Source organism: Nicotiana sylvestris, chromosome 9 (assembly GCF_000393655.2).
Source record: "Nicotiana sylvestris chromosome 9, ASM39365v2, whole genome shotgun sequence".
NCBI lineage: Eukaryota > Viridiplantae > Streptophyta > Magnoliopsida > Solanales > Solanaceae > Nicotiana > Nicotiana sylvestris.
Window position 1 is genome coordinate 55,409,043 of NC_091065.1, and position 17,973 is coordinate 55,427,015.

The window sequence follows — 17,973 nt, forward strand, 5'->3', positions numbered from 1 at the left end:
CCTCTATGCCTTATGATAACAATAACAATTTATCTGGCACAATAACTTTTTACCATCATATGTCCACGTACGTACGAGAGTAACTTACTCAATTTGTTCTTTAAAAGAAAGATAATCCAAGGAAATGGTTAAATGTATAGAAGAAAGCGAACGTATGCAGTTAATTAATTGGGAAGAATTAATTATAACTTAATTACTCTTTTCATTTTTATGTTTTCCAAATATAACGTTACTACTCGGTTCTTGGGAGTTATTCAACCTCTGGTGAATTACGGGCTGTCATGTCCTCTGCAAAACTTGTCAAGACCACAATCTTGAGAATTGTGGCCTTTTGATAAAAAAGAAAAAGATTATTCCTCATACATTGAGATGGCAGTGGTAGTAATCATATTCCAATGCATTATATTCTTCCTTTTAGAGAAATTTTATTTATGCAATTCTTCTTTCGCTGATGTTAACTCCACTTACTTTTCAGGATCTTTTTCTTAGGACAGTTTCGTGTGCATATGGAGTAATTCTATGTTGCCTCCTATTTTTTGAAGGTTCAAGTCCCCTTATTTCTTTTTTCTGTTTTTCCAATTTTGGTTTAAGGTAATAAATTAATTTTAAAAAAAGACCATTGAAAGTTTAGATAATCTAATGTGTAGTTGTCTATTATAAATTAAAGTTGTGTTTCTTACAAACTATTTGTGGTTCCTTTAGGAGGACATGGAGTTGATGGAGCAGCTTATAATTACAATGCCAGTATTGAAGTAACAACCTTATTTTTGTAACAATCTTTACTTGTTAGCTTTAATGTAATACTATTATATATATATATACACTAAGGGGTGATAAACTTATTAATATTCATTCTCATTATTATCAGTGCTTGGCTGAGCCTCAACGTGTTCAATATAAAGGAGGAAAGCTGAGAAACCCTAAATTTGAGCTAGGGTTGGATGGATGGACATCTTATGCAGGTGCCAGCCTTGAAGTAAGACGGACTTTTTCGGGGAACAACTTCATGGTGGCCTATAATAGGAGCCAGAATAATGAAACTTTCTCCCAACAAGTTTATATGGACAAAGGGAAATATTATACATTTTCAGGTATTTACTTGTTCATGAATTAGAATGGGAGCCTTGGAACAATGGTAAAGTTGTCTCTGTATGACCTATAGGTCACGGGTTCAGCCACTAATATTTGCATCAAGGTAGACTGTCTAGGGTTGCGGCCCTTCCCCGAATATTATACATTTTCAGGTATTTACTTGTTCATGAATTAGAATTGGTGCATTGGAGCAACGGTAAAATTGTCTCCCTACGACCTATAAGTATGTGTTTGAGCGATGGAAACCGCCATTAATACTTATATTAGGGCAGGCTGTCTATTGCACCGGTAGGGCTGTGGCCCTTCCTTGGACCCTACGTGAATGCGAGATGCTTTGTCCACTGAGTTTCCCTTTACTTGTTCATGAATCGACAACTATAAGTTCGGTTGGTTGGTTATTATGAATCCTTTTTCTTTTTTCTTTTTCTTTTCCAGCTTGGGTGCGAGTTAGTGAAGGAAGTGAGACAACGGTGTCTGCTGTAATAACAACTCCAGGAAACTCAATGAGGGTTATTGCCTCTGGAAATGCCTATCCTGGTTGTTGGACCATGCTTAAAGGAGGCTTTCAACCAGAATTTTCTCTTCTAACTGATCTCCATTTCCTAGTAATAAGCCCTTACATCTACTTCTTAATCTATTTTTATAATTAAATAAAAAATCGCATATACATTTACTAGTGTCAATGACACTTTTTATTTGGAGTAAACTTTTATACTTTTGAGTGAAAACATTTTTATACTATTATCATGTCACTAGATAAGTTACAAGTGCTTCTCTATATCAAGCATTAATTGATTAGTAACCAGTATAAGATGGTAACTGACATCCCATAATAATTATTCTGGTTTATTCACATGTATAAGAAAATTATCATTCATTTTATATGAAAAAGTTCACTTTTTTTTTTTTCTAAAGGTACTTAATATTTTTTTTAAAGAAAACTATAAATCTATAATTGCTAAAACAATTATGTCCCCAAATTTGGGGGCCTAAAACTAGTGCCGTACTTGCTTCAGCATGGAGCTGGCACTGGTTCCGTTAGAGATGAGTAAGTGTCTTCTCACAAAATGATTTTCTGCCTGAAGTTAATCAAAAAAGTGAACGCTTTTGCAAATTTAAAGGACTTCTTATGTAAATATTATTTACATTAGTGCGTATAATTTAAAGGACTTCTTATGTAAATATTAGTGCGTATAATTTAAACTACTAAGTTTCTTCTCCTCTACATTTTTCAACATACTCGTTCTGGCAATTTCTGTAGATCCTAGTCCTAGATTAATAGATAAAACTAGTCATAATGAAACTTTCACATGTGCATACAAGTTGACATCTCTTGGTACTAATTAATAACTTTTGTTATTTCAGTGTTACAATAAGACCGCTGAATTTTGGGTGGATAATGTTTCCCTGAAGGAGTTCAACCAAACCGAATGGCTTGTTCACCAACAGAGAGCCATAAGGCGGGTAAGCTATTTACACGTCTATAATTTTATTACTGTTTCAATTTATCTGATGTAGTTTGATTTGAAAGGAAAAAAAAAAAATTTGAAACTTATAATCTTATAAGGTTAAAGGGTTTAAAGCTTTATGAGATCATCACATTTACGTGACTATAAAAGATTTTTACTTATGATAAAATAGAAGTTTAAAATTAAATAATTTCCAAATATGGAAATGTGACTAATAAGAAAAGTGTGTAAGGGAGGAAGTATATTTGTGGATCTAAACAGGTCCCACAGTACTCGCTAATGTTTCTTATATGAACCATATGGTATGCATACGTAAAAAATGTATAATGAATGAAACTCGTTCTGATGAAATATGGTTGTGTGGACTTGTGAAGGTAAGAAAGAGGAAAATTTTGCTGCAAATAACGGACAAATTAGCAAGACCAGTCCGGGGAGTGAAAGTAAACATCAAGTTCAGAAAACCCCTTTTCCATGTTGGTTGTGGTGTTACAGATACCTTCCTCCAATACAAGAAATATCAAGAATGGTTTCTTCAAAAGGGTTTTACAGCAAGCGTATTCACCAATCAAATGAAGTGGTACTGGACTGAAAGTCGTCAAGGGATAGAAAACTACACAGTACCAGATGCCATGTTCCAATTCTTCAAGGATCATGGGATAGCAATTAGAGGCCACACTGTTCTATGGGACAAACCTAAAATGAATCAGGATTGGCTGCACCGCATGACACCCAAAGAGCTTTTAGCTACAGCCGTGAGGCGTCTGGCCTCTGTCATGGCTCGATACTTGAATGATATTTTCGAGTGGGATGTCGTGAATGAGAACTTGCACTTCCATTTTTTCGAAGATAAGATTGGACCACAGGCTTCTGGGATGTTCTATCATATAGCCCATGTCATAGATCCTAATGCAACTTTATATCTGAATGAGTTTAATACCCTTGAAATTCCAGGAGATATATATGCAGGTCCACACAAGTATATAAAAAGGTTTAGAGAGATCAGGTCATATCCAGGCAACGAGAACTTGACCATAGGATTTGGACTACAAGCTCATTTTCCTTCAGGAAAACCAAATATGCCTTACATACGAGCTGTCTTTGATTTTCTCAGTGAAACCAAAATGCCCATTTGGCTAACTGAAATGGATGTTCAGAACACCACAAATCAGGTACCAACCACTGCTTTAATTTGTGCACTGGGCTGCCCTTTTCTCTTCTTAAGGTCAGTCCTATATATATTGCAATTTTTGTTGACAAAGAATATGCAATATATGTTATAACAGGCAGTTTACCTAGAAGAAATAATGAGAGAGGCATTTGCACATCCAGGAGTGGAAGGAATGATAGTGTGGGCACCATGGAAGCCAGGAGCAAATTGCACTGGCTTATGCTTGACCGATGACAATTTCAAGAACACGAGAGCAGGAGATGTTGTCGACAAGCTCATGGCAGAATGGAGAACGCCCGAGCTAAATGGGAAAACAAATTCCAAAGGACTTTATAAATATTATGGTTTTCTTGGAGACTACATTGTCACACTTTATGATCCTTATTCTCTCAAGCAAATCATCAGGGAAATTAAAATTACAAATAAGGATCCAAACCCAGTACTAATCCCTATTTCTATATGAGAAAAATTAACGTGTATCGTTACGTAAGATGAATAAGAAATGTATACTACATTCTTAGGAAAAATTGTACTTTTAATCCCTCAGTTATTTGTAAGTATATATATTCTAGTTCTAGTTGGGAAATAAAAGAAGATGCGCTTTGAATAAGGGTGCACGGTACACCTCATACTAGAGCTATAAATTACGGTGAAAGTTGAAAGACCATATTCATTTTAGAACTTTGATAGTCTCTCTTTAGAAGATGATAACATATACTTTCGAAGAACTAGACGCTAAAAAAATCAAGAAATTCAATATGTTGAAAAGTGAAGAGAATGTCCATGAACCTCATCTTCCTAAATAGGAGAAGAAGTACCTCTACCCATAATTGGGAACAGTTCTTGTGCAATGGAATTGGTGCATAGGGTGGAGGATGAATACTATCTTGGAGAAGGATGGGAGGAATATACTGATAAACACAAATTGTTAACTTTACTTCTTGAAAAGGTAACAGTGCACCATGATCATCATCAGCTGAATCAAACTAAAAGTAGAACTATATATAGTCAACTCCAACCGATATGAAATTACATACCAGAGACGTAGCATTAAACAGAGAGGGCCAGCTGCTGGTGATGGTAATAACTGTTGCGGAAGCCAAATGTATATAGTGTGAATAAGTCACAACTACTATACCAAAAATTATGACAGCCACCAAATAATAAATAAGACAATAAAGCAACAATAAAGGGAACACCAGAATTTACGAGGTTCGGCTAATTTTGCCTACTCCTCGGACACAACCAATATTTTATTTCACTCCAAAAATACAAGTGAAATAATACTAAAGAGAGAAGATACAAATGCCTTAAACAGATGAGAAGGCAAATGAGAGGTGTGTTTCAATCCTAAACATTAGGCCTTCTTTTATAGGGGAAAAATCCCTTCCAAACTTAACTCCCAACCAATGTGGGACTTTGGCATTTTGCCAAACTTCAACAAATCTCCACCTTGGCAAAATTCCACATTTTCAATTCTCTCTCAATAACAAATTTTGGTTGTGTCTTCATCTTCAATCTTCAGTGTTCAACAATGTTGATCAAATCCAAACAATGTTGAAACTTGACCGCAGTCACCACCTTTGTCAGCATATCAGCAGGATTCTCTGTAGTATGAATTTTCTTCACCGTGACTCCACCTTCTTCTATGATTTCTCGTACGAAATGATACCGAACATCAATGTGCTTCGTCCTTGCATGATAAACTTGGTTCTTCGCTAATTGAATAGCACTTTGACTATCACAAAAAATTGTGATACCTTTTTGTTCAACACCAAGCTCCTTTAGCAATCCTTGAAGCCAAATTGCCTCTTTCACAGCATCTGTAATAGCCATGTACTCTGCCTCTGTTGTAGACAAAGCAACTGTTGACTGCAAAGTAGACTTCCAACTAACTGGTGCCTTTGCAAAAGTAAACACATAACCAGTAGTTGATCTTCGTTTGTCCATATCACCCGCAAAATCTGAGTCACAATATCCAACTACAGACTGATTGTCTTCCTGCTCAAAAACTAACCCGACATCTACAGTATTATGAATATACCGTAGAATCCACTTCACAGCTTGCCAATGCTCCTTCCCTGGATTGTGCATATATCTGCTAATAACTCCAACAGCTTGTGAAATGTCAGGCCTTGTGCAAACCATTGCATACATCAAGCTACCAACAACATTTGCGTATGGTACCTTTGACATATACTCTCGTTCAGCTTCATCCATTGGCGACATAGTAGTACTTAGCTTAAAATGGGAAGCAAGTGGAGTACTAACTGGCTTAGTCTTGTCATCTATGCCAAAACGTTGAAGTACTCTCTTCAAATATTCCTTTTGAGATAAACAGAGTTTCTTTGAACGTCTATCTCTAATTATCTCCATGCCAAGAATTTTCTTTGCCTCACCCAAATCCTTCATCTCGAACTCCTTCTTCAGTTGAATCTTCAACTTATCAATTTCTTCCGAATTCTTGGAAGCTATCAACATATCATCAACATATAGGAGAAGATATACAAAGGAACCATCTTTAAGCTTGTGCAAATACACACAATGATCGTATTTGCTTCTCTTGTACCCTTGCCGCAACATAAACTCGTCAAATCGCTTGTACCATTGTCTAGAAGATTGTTTCAATCCGTACAACGATTTTTCAAGTTTGCACACCATATTTTCTTTTCCAGCAACTTTGAATCCTTCTGGCTGAGTCATGTAGATTTCCTCCTCCAAGTTTCCATGTAAAAACGCAGTTTTTACATCCATCTGAACTAGTTCCAAATCCAATTGTGCTACCAAAGCCAACATAATTCTAATGGAGGAATGTTTTACAACTGGAGAAAACACTTCATTGTAATCAATTCCCTCTTTTTGAGCATATCCTTTGGCCACCAATCTTGCTTTGTAGCGAACATCTACTTGGTTAGGAAATCCTTCCTTCTTTGCAAATACCCATTTGCACCCAATTGCTTTCTTTCCCTTCGGGAGATTGGCCAATCTCCATGTATGATTCTGATGAAGGGACTGTATTTCATCATTCATGGCAATCCTCCACTTATCTTCTTCTGAACTTTGGACAGCGTCTTTATAAGTAGTAGGAACATCATCAGCTACAATTGAGGTTGCACAAGCAACCGTCTCTATGAGACGAACAGGTTTCGTTATTGTTCTTTTTGGCCTGCTGGTTGCTATTGATTCAAGTTGTTGTTGAGATTCCTGAGTTGGAATCTCCTCTACTGGCTCTCCTTCCAGAGGGTAATCTTCATTTGTTTCCTCCTCTGCTTCTTGTGTAGGAAAAATAAATTTTCCCTCAAACTCCACCTGCTTAGAAGCACCTTCATTTTGTTTGGTATCTTCTGTTACCTTATTTACCATAGCAAATTCATCAAAGGTAACATCTCTGCTGAATATTACTTTCTTTGTCATAGGGCACCATAAGCGATATCCTTTGACTCCAGAAGTAATTCCCATAAAAATAGCCTTCTTTGCCCTTGGATCCAATTTTGACTCCGTCACATGATAATATGCAGTTGAGCCAAACACGTGCAAAGAGTTATAATCTACAGCAGGTTTTCCGTACCATTTTTCAAATGGTGTTTTGCCATCAATAGCAGCAGATGGTAGACGATTAATGAGGTGACATGCATATGTAATTGCCTCAGCCCAAAATTCTTTGCCCAAGCCAGCATTGGACAACATACACCGTACCTTCTCCAGCAAGGTCCGGTTCATACGTTCTGCCACTCCATTCTGTTGTGGTGTATGTCTAACAGTGAAGTGTCGGACGATGCCATCATTTTCACAGACCTTATTGAAATGATCATTTTTGTATTCACCTCCATTGTCTGTGCGAATACACTTGATCCTCCTGCCTGTTTGATTCTCCACCATCGTCTTCCATTTGAGAAAAATTCCCAGCACTTCATCTTTGTTTTTCATTGTATACACCCACACTCTTCGAGAAAAATCATCAACAAAGGTTACAAAATAGTGCTTCCCACCCAATGAAGGTGTTTTGGAAGGACCCCAAACATCAGAGTGTACATAATCCAAAATGTCTTTAGTATTATGGATCGCTGTACCAAATTTAACCCTTGTCTGTTTCCCTTTGACACAATGCTCACAAAACTCCAAGTTGCAAGCCTTTACTCCTTTTAACAATCCTTGATCTGATAGAGTTTTCAAGGATTTTCCTCCAGCATGTCCCAAGCGCATGTGCCATAGCTTGGTTGCTTCTGCCTCTTTGTCGTCACTGGATGTCACTGTCGCTGTCCCAATAACTGTACTGCCACGATAGCGGTACATATTATTATTCTTCCGATTAGCCTTCATTACCACTAGTGCACCGGAGCATACTCTCATCACTCCATTTTCTGCAATGATTTTGAACCCTTTTGATTCTAGGGCTCCCACAGAGATGAGATTCTTCTTCAAATCCGGTACATATCGAACATCTATCAATGTTCTGATCATTCCATCATGGTTCCTTAATCGTATTGAACCAATGCCATATGAGGTAAGAGGGCTGTTATCCGCTGTGTGGACGACTCCATATTCTCCTTCTTGAAATTCCACGAACCAGTCCCTGTTGGGACACATATGATAGCTACAAGCCGAGTCCATCAACCATATGTCTGAAGATGTTGATGACTCTGTTGTAACTAATGAGAAGTCTGAATCATCACAATCAGCTACATTTGAATCCATAATGGCCTTTCCATTGTTATGTTTGGCCTTATTCTTCAACTTCGGACAGTCTTTCTTCCAGTGCCCTTTTTCTCGACAAAAGGCACATTCATCTTTGCTGGGTCTGGATCTTGACTTGGATCTTCCCTTCTTTGTCCTCGTTTGATTTTGAGGACGACCCCTCACAAATAGTGCTTCTCCTTCTCCGCCCTTCTGTTTTTCTCGCTTTCTTTGTTCATAGCTGTACAAAGCCGAACAAACTTCTCTGAGAGAAACTTCGTCATTTCCATGGAGTAGAGTAGTTTCAAGGTGCTCGTACTCATCAGGAAGTGACGCCAACAACATTAAGGCCAAGTCACCATCATCATAAGTTGTATCCATATTTTGCAAATCTGTGACCAACTTATTGAAACTGGTGATATGTTCATTCATCGTGGTACCAGGAACATAGGTGAAGTGAAACAGTCTCTTCTTCATGTACAATTTATTTTGACTGTTTTTCTTCAAAAATTTATCCTCTAGTGCTTTCCATAATTTACTTGCAGAAGTTTCCTTTGTGTATGGATATTTCTGCTCTCTAGCAAGGTAGGATCGAATGGTACCGCAAGCAACACGGTTGATAATTCTCCAATCTTCTTCTCCAATAACATCTGGTTTCTTTTCTTCAATGGCCAGATCTAGCCCTTGTTGAAAAAGGACATCTAGAACCTCGCCTTGCCACATCCCAAAATGTCCGGACCCGTCAAAAATTTCTACCGCAAATTTCGCATTTGACACAATTCTTGTCATAAGCGAAGATGCCAATGATGACGTATTGTTGACACTTGATGTAGATTCTTCTTGTTTATTGTCCCCCATATTTGACACAAATATTATTTAATAGCTGACGACACAAATCAAGATTATTTCCTTTCTGATGTAGAAGATCAGACTAAGCTGCAACTACAGAGCATACTCAGACAGAACCTTGACTCAGTTACCAAGATAAATCTTTTCTGATGTGGAAGATCAGACTATGCTGCAACCACAGAGCATACTTAGACAGTACCTTGGCTCTGATACCAATTGTTGCGGAAGCCAAATGTATATAGTGTGAATAAGTCACAACTACTATACCAAAAATTATGACAGCCACCAAATAATAAATAAGACAATAAAGCAACAATAAAGGGAACACCAGAATTTACGAGGTTCGGCTAATTTTGCCTACTCCTCGGACACAACCAATATTTTATTTCACTCCAAAAATACAAGTGAAATAATACTAAAGAGAGAAGATACAAATGCCTTAAACAGATGAGAAGGCAAATGAGAGGTGTGTTTCAATCCTAAACATTAGGCCTTCTTTTATAGGGGAAAAATCCCTTCCAAACTTAACTCCCAACCAATGTGGGACTTTGGCATTTTGCCAAACTTCAACAAATCTCCACCTTGGCAAAATTCCACATTTTCAATTCTCTCTCAATAACAAATTTTGGTTGTGTCTTCATCTTCAATCTTCAGTGTTCAACAATGTTGATCAAATCCAAACAATGTTGAAACTTGATCGCAGTCACCACCTTAGTTAGCATATCAGCAGGATTCTCCGTAGTATGAATTTTCTTCACTGTGACTCCTCCTTCTTCTATGATTTCTCGTACGAAATGATACCGAACATCAATATGCTTCGTCCTTGCATGATAAACTTGGTTCTTCGCTAATTGAATAGCACTTTGACTATCACAAAAAATTGTGATACCTTTTTGTTCAACACCAAGCTCCTTTAGCAATCCTTGAAGCCAAATTGCCTCTTTCACAGCCTCTGTAATAGCCATGTACTCTGCCTCTGTTGTAGACAAAGCAACTGTTGACTGCAAAGTAGACTTCCAACTAACTGGTGCCTTTGCAAAAGTAAACACATAACCAGTAGTTGATCTTCGTTTGTCCATATCACCCGCAAAATCTGAGTCACAATATCCAACTACAAACTGATTGTCTTCCTGCTCAAAAACTAACCCGACATCTACAGTATTATGAATATACCGTAGAATCCACTTACTCCTATATTGATGAGTGAGTCATTTATGAAATTCTAACATCAAAATTCACATATATTTGTTTTATGCTATACTGAGAGACATCCATTGACAACCAACAAACTTGATACATGTAAGCACAATAAGGTTGTCTATGAGTATGAAACAATATAAGGTGAACTGAAATCTATTTTCATACCACTATATATTCTGTTTATCTATCAAATTCAAATACTAATGGATGAATGGATTATTTCTAGCTAGCTACTGTCTATTACAAATATCACATAAGAGACTAGCTTACTCCTCATCACCACTGTCATCATCTTCTTGCTCTGTTACAGTATTTTCAGGGCCTCTCTCAATTGTGATTTCATACGCAACTTCAGCTTTGCCTATATCTTTAGTTTCAATTTGCTGATCTTTACAGATGGTGTCCCAATCGTGATCCCCAATCTGATTCACTGCAGCAAAACCCACTACTTCTTTTACTTGCTCCTTGCTAATTGTTATCTTCTCAATAATGATGGTGTCTGAATCTTTCAATTCATATTTTTCCACATAGTTATACCATTCTCCTCTGAGATAGTATTTTTTGCTTTTAAGCACAAATAACATGTCCCACTTTCCCCCCTCATGATCAACTAAAGTTAGTGGTTTTCCTTCATCACCGTCAGCAGGTGCAGAAATATGAACGAGGATATTGTCTGTGACTAGTTTCAGTGGGAGTTTTAAGCCACCGCCAAAGCTACGGTTAAGATCATATTTTGTTAGTCTCTTGGAAAAAAACTTTTCTCTTTTTGTAGATGTAATCATTTGGCCTCTGCACATACATATATATACAACAGCAAATCAATACTTATAAGATATAATACTTCAAGAATCACAGTCGGATATGATCAAACAAGAAAATATAATATATACCCAGATTTGGCGGTGAGTTGCAGAGTATGGTCCTCAATCCTTTCTTCATTGGTGATGATTGGTTCCTCATTCCTGACTTTCTCCAATATTGCTTCGTGAACTAAATCTCTAGGGTCCACTGTAGCATCAGATACATTCTTGATCACTGCAATTAACAAAAACCATGTGAACTAACTCGCATACTTTCTTACCATGCACCATTATTCATATAAAGAACGAAACAGGGGTTTTTAAATTGGAAAATTAACAATAATCAGAAACGGAGTGACGTACTTAGATTGCAGTCATTGATTTGGAAAGAACCAGCAGTTCTTAACTTCTTAGTAATGGGATGATCTTCTTGATCATCATCAGACAAGTAGTGAAAGATAGCCTTTGTTACTGTGGGCGCCATTGTTGCATCTCTTTCTCTATCATCAACTTCTTGCGTTTGAGCTTCTTTATCCCTTTGTTGATTAGACATTTTGAACTTCTTGATTCTTTCTTCTACTAAATTCACAGAGAGAGAGAGAGAGGGGAGATTTACAACTTACCACCACTATTTATAAGCAAGATAGCCAGCCGCGCGCGTTATCTCGAAGTGCCTCGTGTGATAACTAACTTTTGAACTTTTATTAGTTTTGGCTTTTCTTTTTTATTGGAGTATTTTTTTAAAATGATAATCAACTGGGTTAGTTTTTTTTTTTGGTGGAAACAGTTACAAGGTTTTCGATTTATCTTCACAGTAATTACGTGATATTTATAGCATTTCTAGCACAATGTAAATATTAAATATTATTCTCCTTGTCCCAATTTATATGATATATTTTCTTTTTTACTTGTCCATAATAAATTACTATCTTTTTATATTTAAAATTAATTTAAAATTTAAAATTCTGCTTTTATCCTTAATGAGATGATATATAGTCACACCAACTTTTCAGGATTGCTTTATACCACAAATTTTTAAAAAATTATTATTATTTTTTTAATTTTGTATCTAGTTAAAATATGCTACATAAATTAAGAGGGAGGGAATACTATCTAGTGAGATTGTATAACCCAATGTATAGGGAGAACACATTGCATGTGCAGCATCAAGAACCGGAGGTGGGGGATGAGGGGTGTGCTTTCAACCAAATTTACATTTGCTAGTATTATGCTATATATATATATAACGGGTAGAAGACCATCAAAGGATGTGATGCAGTGAATAGGCCTGCTCCTCCCTTAACCAGAGGTCTCGAGTTCGAGCCCTGGGTATGAAAAAATCCTTGGTAGGGAGTGCTACCCCCCGAATGGGGCCTTATCCGGCGCGAATCCAGATAAAGTCGGGCTACAATACGGATATCGGACACCGGATGGAAAACGAAAAAATAGTTAGAAGTAATAAAGACTTACCAACTTGTTGCCACTAATTGTAACATTTTGGGATCCTTTTATACATTTGAGGTCTTAATTTAGCTCAATCACACGAAATTTCATTTTTCATCCAGGGTAAAAATATTTGACTAGCTTAAATATTTTGAAAAATATTTTTCTCATGAACCCATTTTTTTTCATGTTTTCCCAAATATTTTTCAAAATGCTTTTTCAATCTTCCCCATCTGATTCCCCATCCCCACACGCCAGCCACTCCACCCCTATCCCACTCACACATGCCCTACCCACTCCCACCCGCCACACACCCACGCCATCCTACCCCCAACCCCGACCTTAAATAAAAATATTATTAAGAGTACTTTCTTTTCATGTTATAGATAGAATATTTTTTTATTCATTTCAGCAAAATGAGTATTTTTATCATGATGTAAAAAAGGTATTTCCGTTCATTTTAACAAAAAAATACTTTCTTTTCATTAGTAGATTTTTTTTTCTTTCATTTCAATAAAACGGGTACTTTCTTTTTTCAAACAAAAAGAGAGTTCTTTGGTTATGGAATACAAATTTCAACGTTGATTTTGCGTGAATAAGAGCCCGTTTGGACATTAAAAGAATTCACTTTTTTACAAAAAATTTCCACTTTTATTTTCGAAATCAGTGTTTGGCCATAAAATTTCCAATTTTCACTTGAATATGAATTTTGAAATTTTCGAAAATTTGAAAAACTCCAAAAACTTGTTTTTCATTTTTTTTTTCACTCAGATCACTCACAGAAATTCGAAAACAACCCAAAATTATATTCATGTCCAAACACAACTCTAATTTTTAAATACCATTTTTACTTGAATTCTTTTATACTTTTTTTTTGTTTGGAATTTTACTATTTTTATGTCCAAACACCCACTAAGTAAAGCATCACATTAATTCATTTGAATGTGTGAATTTTTAAAAGATTAATTAAATTTTTGAAGAAAATAGAGTCTCGTTGAGTATTTGTGGTGGGGTGGGGGCACAGGAAACATGGGGATTTGAGGGAAACACTAGAAAATCTTTTCCATAAAAAGTTTTTCACTCACCAACCAAACAAGTGTTAGGATTGAAATAATCAGGTGTCATGCAAAATCTAACAAAGTAAACCTTGAACGATGATAAGTCCGACAACAAAAGAGAAATACCAAAAGAGACACAAACATTTAATGTGGTTCGGTCAATTGACCTATGTCCACGATGGAGATGAGCAATCCACTATATAAAAGAGAGTACAAAATATCGAGAGAACAACTTCGCGAAGAGGCAAACACAAGTGACACACTAACACTTGTTCCGTAAAGTTCTCCCCCTAAACACGACTCTCAAATCCCATATGGCTACATTATGGATGCTACTAAATGAGAAGAACGGATCTTCAATTTATAGAACTCCAAACCTTTTCCTACAAGAAAAAGGACTAGCCAAATATGGAAGAATTATATTTTTCTTATAGGAAAGGAAAAACCCAATTATGGTAAATATGTCATCCTTTCCTTCACGAGATAGGAAAACCAATTATGGTAAGAAAATCTGGATAAACACCTAATAATTCTCCCTTTTGGCCTGAATTTTCTAACAAAATAAACTTGATCCATCTTCTTCCCATAGCCTTCAACAGGATCGCATATCCAAATCTCCACCACAAAGTTTTTCTCAACGTGCGTAGCATACCGGTCAGATTTCTCAGATAAAAATTACGATTATCATCAAATATGTTGCGGCTAGAACTGAACCTGCCAAGATGAACCTGTCTTGAACCTCACTCTGATACCACTTGTTAGGATCGAAATAATTAGGTGTCACGCAGAATCTAGTAAAGCAAACCTTGAACGACGATAAGTCCAACATAAAAGAGACACAAACATTTAACGTGATTCGTTCAATTGACCTATGTCCACAGATGTAGATGAGCAATCCACTATATAAAAAGAGTACAAAATATCGAGAGAACAATCTCACGAAGAGGAAAATACAAGTGACACACTAACACTTGTTCCGTAAAGTTCTCCCCCTAAACACGACTCAAACCCCATATGGCTACATTGTGGATGCTACTGAATGAGAAAGACAGATCTTCAATTTATAAAACTCCAAACCTTTTCCTACAAGAAAAGGGACTAGCCAAATATTGAAGAATTATATTTTTCTTCTAGGAAAAGAAAAACCCAATTATGGTAAATATGTCATCCTTTCCTTCATGAGATAGGAAAACCAATTATGGTAAGAAAATCTAGATAAACACCTAACAATTCTCCTTCTTGGCCTGAATTTTCTGACAAAATAAACTTGATCCACCTTCTTCCCATAGCCTTCAATAGGATCACATCTCCACCACAAAGTTTTTCTCAACGTGCGTAGCATACCGGTCAAATTTCTCAGACAAAAATTATGATTATCGTCAAATATGTTGCGGCTAGAACTGAACCCGCCAAGATGAACCTGTATTGAACCTTACTCTGATACCACTTGTTAAGATTGAAATAATTAGGTGTCATGCGGAATCTAGTAAAGCAAACCTTGAACGACGATAAGTCTGACATAAAAGAGACACAAATATTTAACGTGATTCGTTCAATTGACCTATGTCCACAGATGGAGATGAGCAATCCACTATATAAAAAAGAGTACAAAATATTGAGAGAACAATCTCACGAAGAGGCAAACACAAGTGATAGACTAACACTTATTCCGTAAAGTCCTCCCCCTAAACACGACTCTCAAACCCTATATGACTACATTGTGGATGCTATTGAATGAGAAGGACGGATCTTCAATTTATAGAACTTCAAACCTTTTCCTACAAGAAAAGGGACTAGCCAAATATGAAAGAATTATATTTTCCGTCTAGGAAAAGAAAAATCCAATTATGGTAAAATATGTTGTCCTTTCCTTCATGAGATGGAAAAACCAATTATGATAAGAAAATCTGGACAAACACCTAACAACAAGGGGGAATAAGTGATAAAATCACTATTTTCCAAAAAAAAACCTTTTCCTTTATACCAAACACACCCTTAATTGCTCATGTTTCGGTATCTTTCTCTTTTTCTTCTTGGCGGAAGCAGGTGTAAGAAATACAAGGTCTAACTTGAAGAAAATGGACAGATCATACACTGAAGAAGACTGGATCCCAATTCGAGGTGGTACAGTAGAGAATTATTAAGCAAGTGTTGATATGTAATTTGTTATATTGAAGTGAAAAATAATCAAGAGACTTCAAAAGTACATAATTTAGGACTATTTGGAGGGCTCTGTGTGAAGGAATTAGCTAACTGCCTAACTGTGCACTAACGACCTAATCCGTCTTAGCTATATTAGTTAGTGAATTGTAATTAGTTATTAGTTAATTATGTTGGTAGTGGAGGTTAGTTAGATAGCTGGCACCAGCTAGCAACTTGTATATATATAGGTGTAGCTAGCTCATTTGTACTATTGTTCCATTGATAATGAACAAAAAATTTCCCCAAATTTTGCATGCATTTTCCTTCTCTCATCTATGATTGCCCTACTTCAATGTCGGTCAGAATCTTAGCGAGTTTCTTCATGGTATCAGAGCGAGGCTTTGCCAGTAAGGTCTAAGGATTGTTCTTCGCGGATTGAAGACGAACGAGAGATTCATTGTCAATTCTGTAAGAAAACGATTTATGATCTGGATTGTAGCGAGCTCTATATTCAATTGATAAACTCTGTTTTTGATTAGTGATTCTTCATCTCATCTACAAGTTCACTGAATTTGCTACTGTATAACCATGGCGATTGAGGATGCATCTGATTCAGGAAGCTCTATTCCAGCTCCGGTGGTGATTGATCATAATCACCCCTTGTATCTCTATCCTTCTGATGCCCCTAGGTCCTTATTAGTTAGTATTCAGCTCATAGGGATGGAAAATTACACTTTGTGGGATCGAGCAATGAGAGTTGCACTCCTAGGAAGAAATAAGCTAGCTTTTATTGATGGTACAATCACTAGGGATACTTTTAGACCAGCTTTAGGACATCAGTGGGATCGATGTAGTGCAATAGTAGTCTCGTGGCTTACTGAAAATGTGAGCAAAGAATCGCTAAGTGGAATTTTGTTTCGCTCTAATGCACTCTTGGTTTGGAAGGAATTACAGGAGAGGTTCAATAAAGTTAATGGATCACGTTTGTATTCTCTTCACAAGGAGATCTTTACTTTGACACAAGGAACATTATCTGTGTCAGTGTATTATTCGAGGTTAAAGGCTTTATGGGATGAGTATGATTCGAAGATGCCACCTCCTTCATGTGACTGCAAGAAATCAAAGGATTTTGCAGTGCATTTGCAGTATCAACGCCTATTACAGCTTTTAATAGGACTAAATGAAGGTTATAGTTAGGAAATGAGTCAAAAGATTAATATGAACCAAGCGTATGCCTTGATTGTCCAGGATGAGAGTCAAAAACTTGTGGTAGGAAGTAACTATGTTACAGCTGAAACAATGGAATCATCTGCACTATTCACAGCCAGAAATAATGCGCCTAAGCAGAAGAGAAGCGGTATAGAATGTGACTATTGTCATGGAAAGGGTCACACAAGAGATGGATGTTTCAAGCTGATGCATTATAGCTACTGCAACAAGAAGGGTCATCTTAGGGAAAATTGTTACAAGCTGATTGGTATCCTGCAAGTTTTAAGTCCAAGGCCAGAGCTAATGTGGTGGATGGACATTCTATGCAGTCTGAGACTAGTGCAACCAATCAAGGAAACATCAATTCTACTAACACTGCTGCTCCAATGATCACACAGGAACAATACAATATGCTGCTCAACATGCTCATCAAGGCTTCCACATCTGAAATAAGTGCAAATCTGGAAGATAAGTATTTTCTTGTTAGAGATAATGCAATATATTGGATAATGGACACATGAGCTATAAATCACATGACAGGGAATAGACGTTTGTTATTGGATGATGGTAAAGTAGGAAGTGATGGAAATGTGCAAATGCACACAGGAGAGTCTGCTAAAATAACCAAGATAGGAAACAGTCCTTTGGGAGGAGGTGATACCCTTAAGGATATGCTTTGTGTACCAAGTTTTAAGTTCAATCTATTGTCAGTGTCTAAATTGACCAAGGAACTAAATTGCTGCGCAATGTTTTTTCCTAACACTTCATATTTCAGGATCTTTGCACTGGGAAAGTGAAGGCAATTGGTAGTAGAGAAGATGATTTGAATATACTGAGAACACACCATAAGGAAGCTGGAATAAATGGAG

The 17,973-nt window shown here is 36.7% G+C and overlaps 3 protein-coding genes across 3 annotated transcripts; 2 read left to right on the plus strand and 1 right to left on the minus strand.

Moving 5' to 3' along the window:
• Positions 1-369: 369 nt before the first annotated feature.
• On the plus strand, positions 370-3,555 carry LOC104239106 (endo-1,4-beta-xylanase 5-like). Its single transcript, XM_070157223.1, has 8 exons — positions 370-378; positions 476-591; positions 668-752; positions 869-1,091; positions 1,528-1,697; positions 2,458-2,556; positions 2,936-3,435; positions 3,513-3,555. The coding sequence occupies exons 1-8, from the start codon at positions 370-372 to the stop codon at positions 3,553-3,555; spliced, it is 1,245 nt and encodes a 414-aa protein (XP_070013324.1).
• Positions 3,556-10,565: 7,010 nt separating this feature from the next.
• LOC104239105 (uncharacterized) lies at positions 10,566-11,820 on the minus strand. Its single transcript, XM_009793636.2, has 3 exons — positions 11,616-11,820; positions 11,343-11,487; positions 10,566-11,241 (listed from the first exon to the last, which is right to left on the minus strand). Exons 1-3 carry the CDS (start codon positions 11,803-11,805, stop codon positions 10,719-10,721), a joined length of 858 nt encoding a protein of 285 aa, XP_009791938.1. The 5' UTR covers positions 11,806-11,820; the 3' UTR covers positions 10,566-10,718.
• A 4,663-nt stretch (positions 11,821-16,483) lies between these two features.
• Positions 16,484-17,092, plus strand: LOC138877599 (uncharacterized). The gene has a single exon (XM_070157224.1). It carries the CDS (start codon positions 16,484-16,486, stop codon positions 17,090-17,092), a length of 609 nt encoding a protein of 202 aa, XP_070013325.1.
• Positions 17,093-17,973: the final 881 nt, after the last annotated feature.

What these genes read in the sequence shown, in the direction of transcription:
- LOC138877599 (XM_070157224.1), top strand. Translation starts at nt 16,484, where the DNA reads ATGGCGATTGAGGATGCATCTGATTCAGGAAGCTCTATTCCAGCTCCG.
- LOC104239105 (XM_009793636.2), bottom strand. Translation starts at nt 11,805, where the DNA reads ATGTCTAATCAACAAAGGGATAAAGAAGCTCAAACGCAAGAAGTTGAT. An exon ending in AATCAATGACTGCAATCTAA is followed by an intron (nt 11,488 to 11,615) that starts GTACGTCACTCC and finishes TGTTAATTGCAG; the next exon opens with TGATCAAGAATGTATCTGAT. An exon ending in CAACTCACCGCCAAATCTGG is followed by an intron (nt 11,242 to 11,342) that starts GTATATATTATA and finishes ATGTATGTGCAG; the next exon opens with AGGCCAAATGATTACATCTA.
- LOC104239106 (XM_070157223.1), top strand. An exon ending in ATTACAATGCCAGTATTGAA is followed by an intron (nt 753 to 868) that starts GTAACAACCTTA and finishes CATTATTATCAG; the next exon opens with TGCTTGGCTGAGCCTCAACG. An exon ending in TAACTGATCTCCATTTCCTA is followed by an intron (nt 1,698 to 2,457) that starts GTAATAAGCCCT and finishes TTGTTATTTCAG; the next exon opens with TGTTACAATAAGACCGCTGA.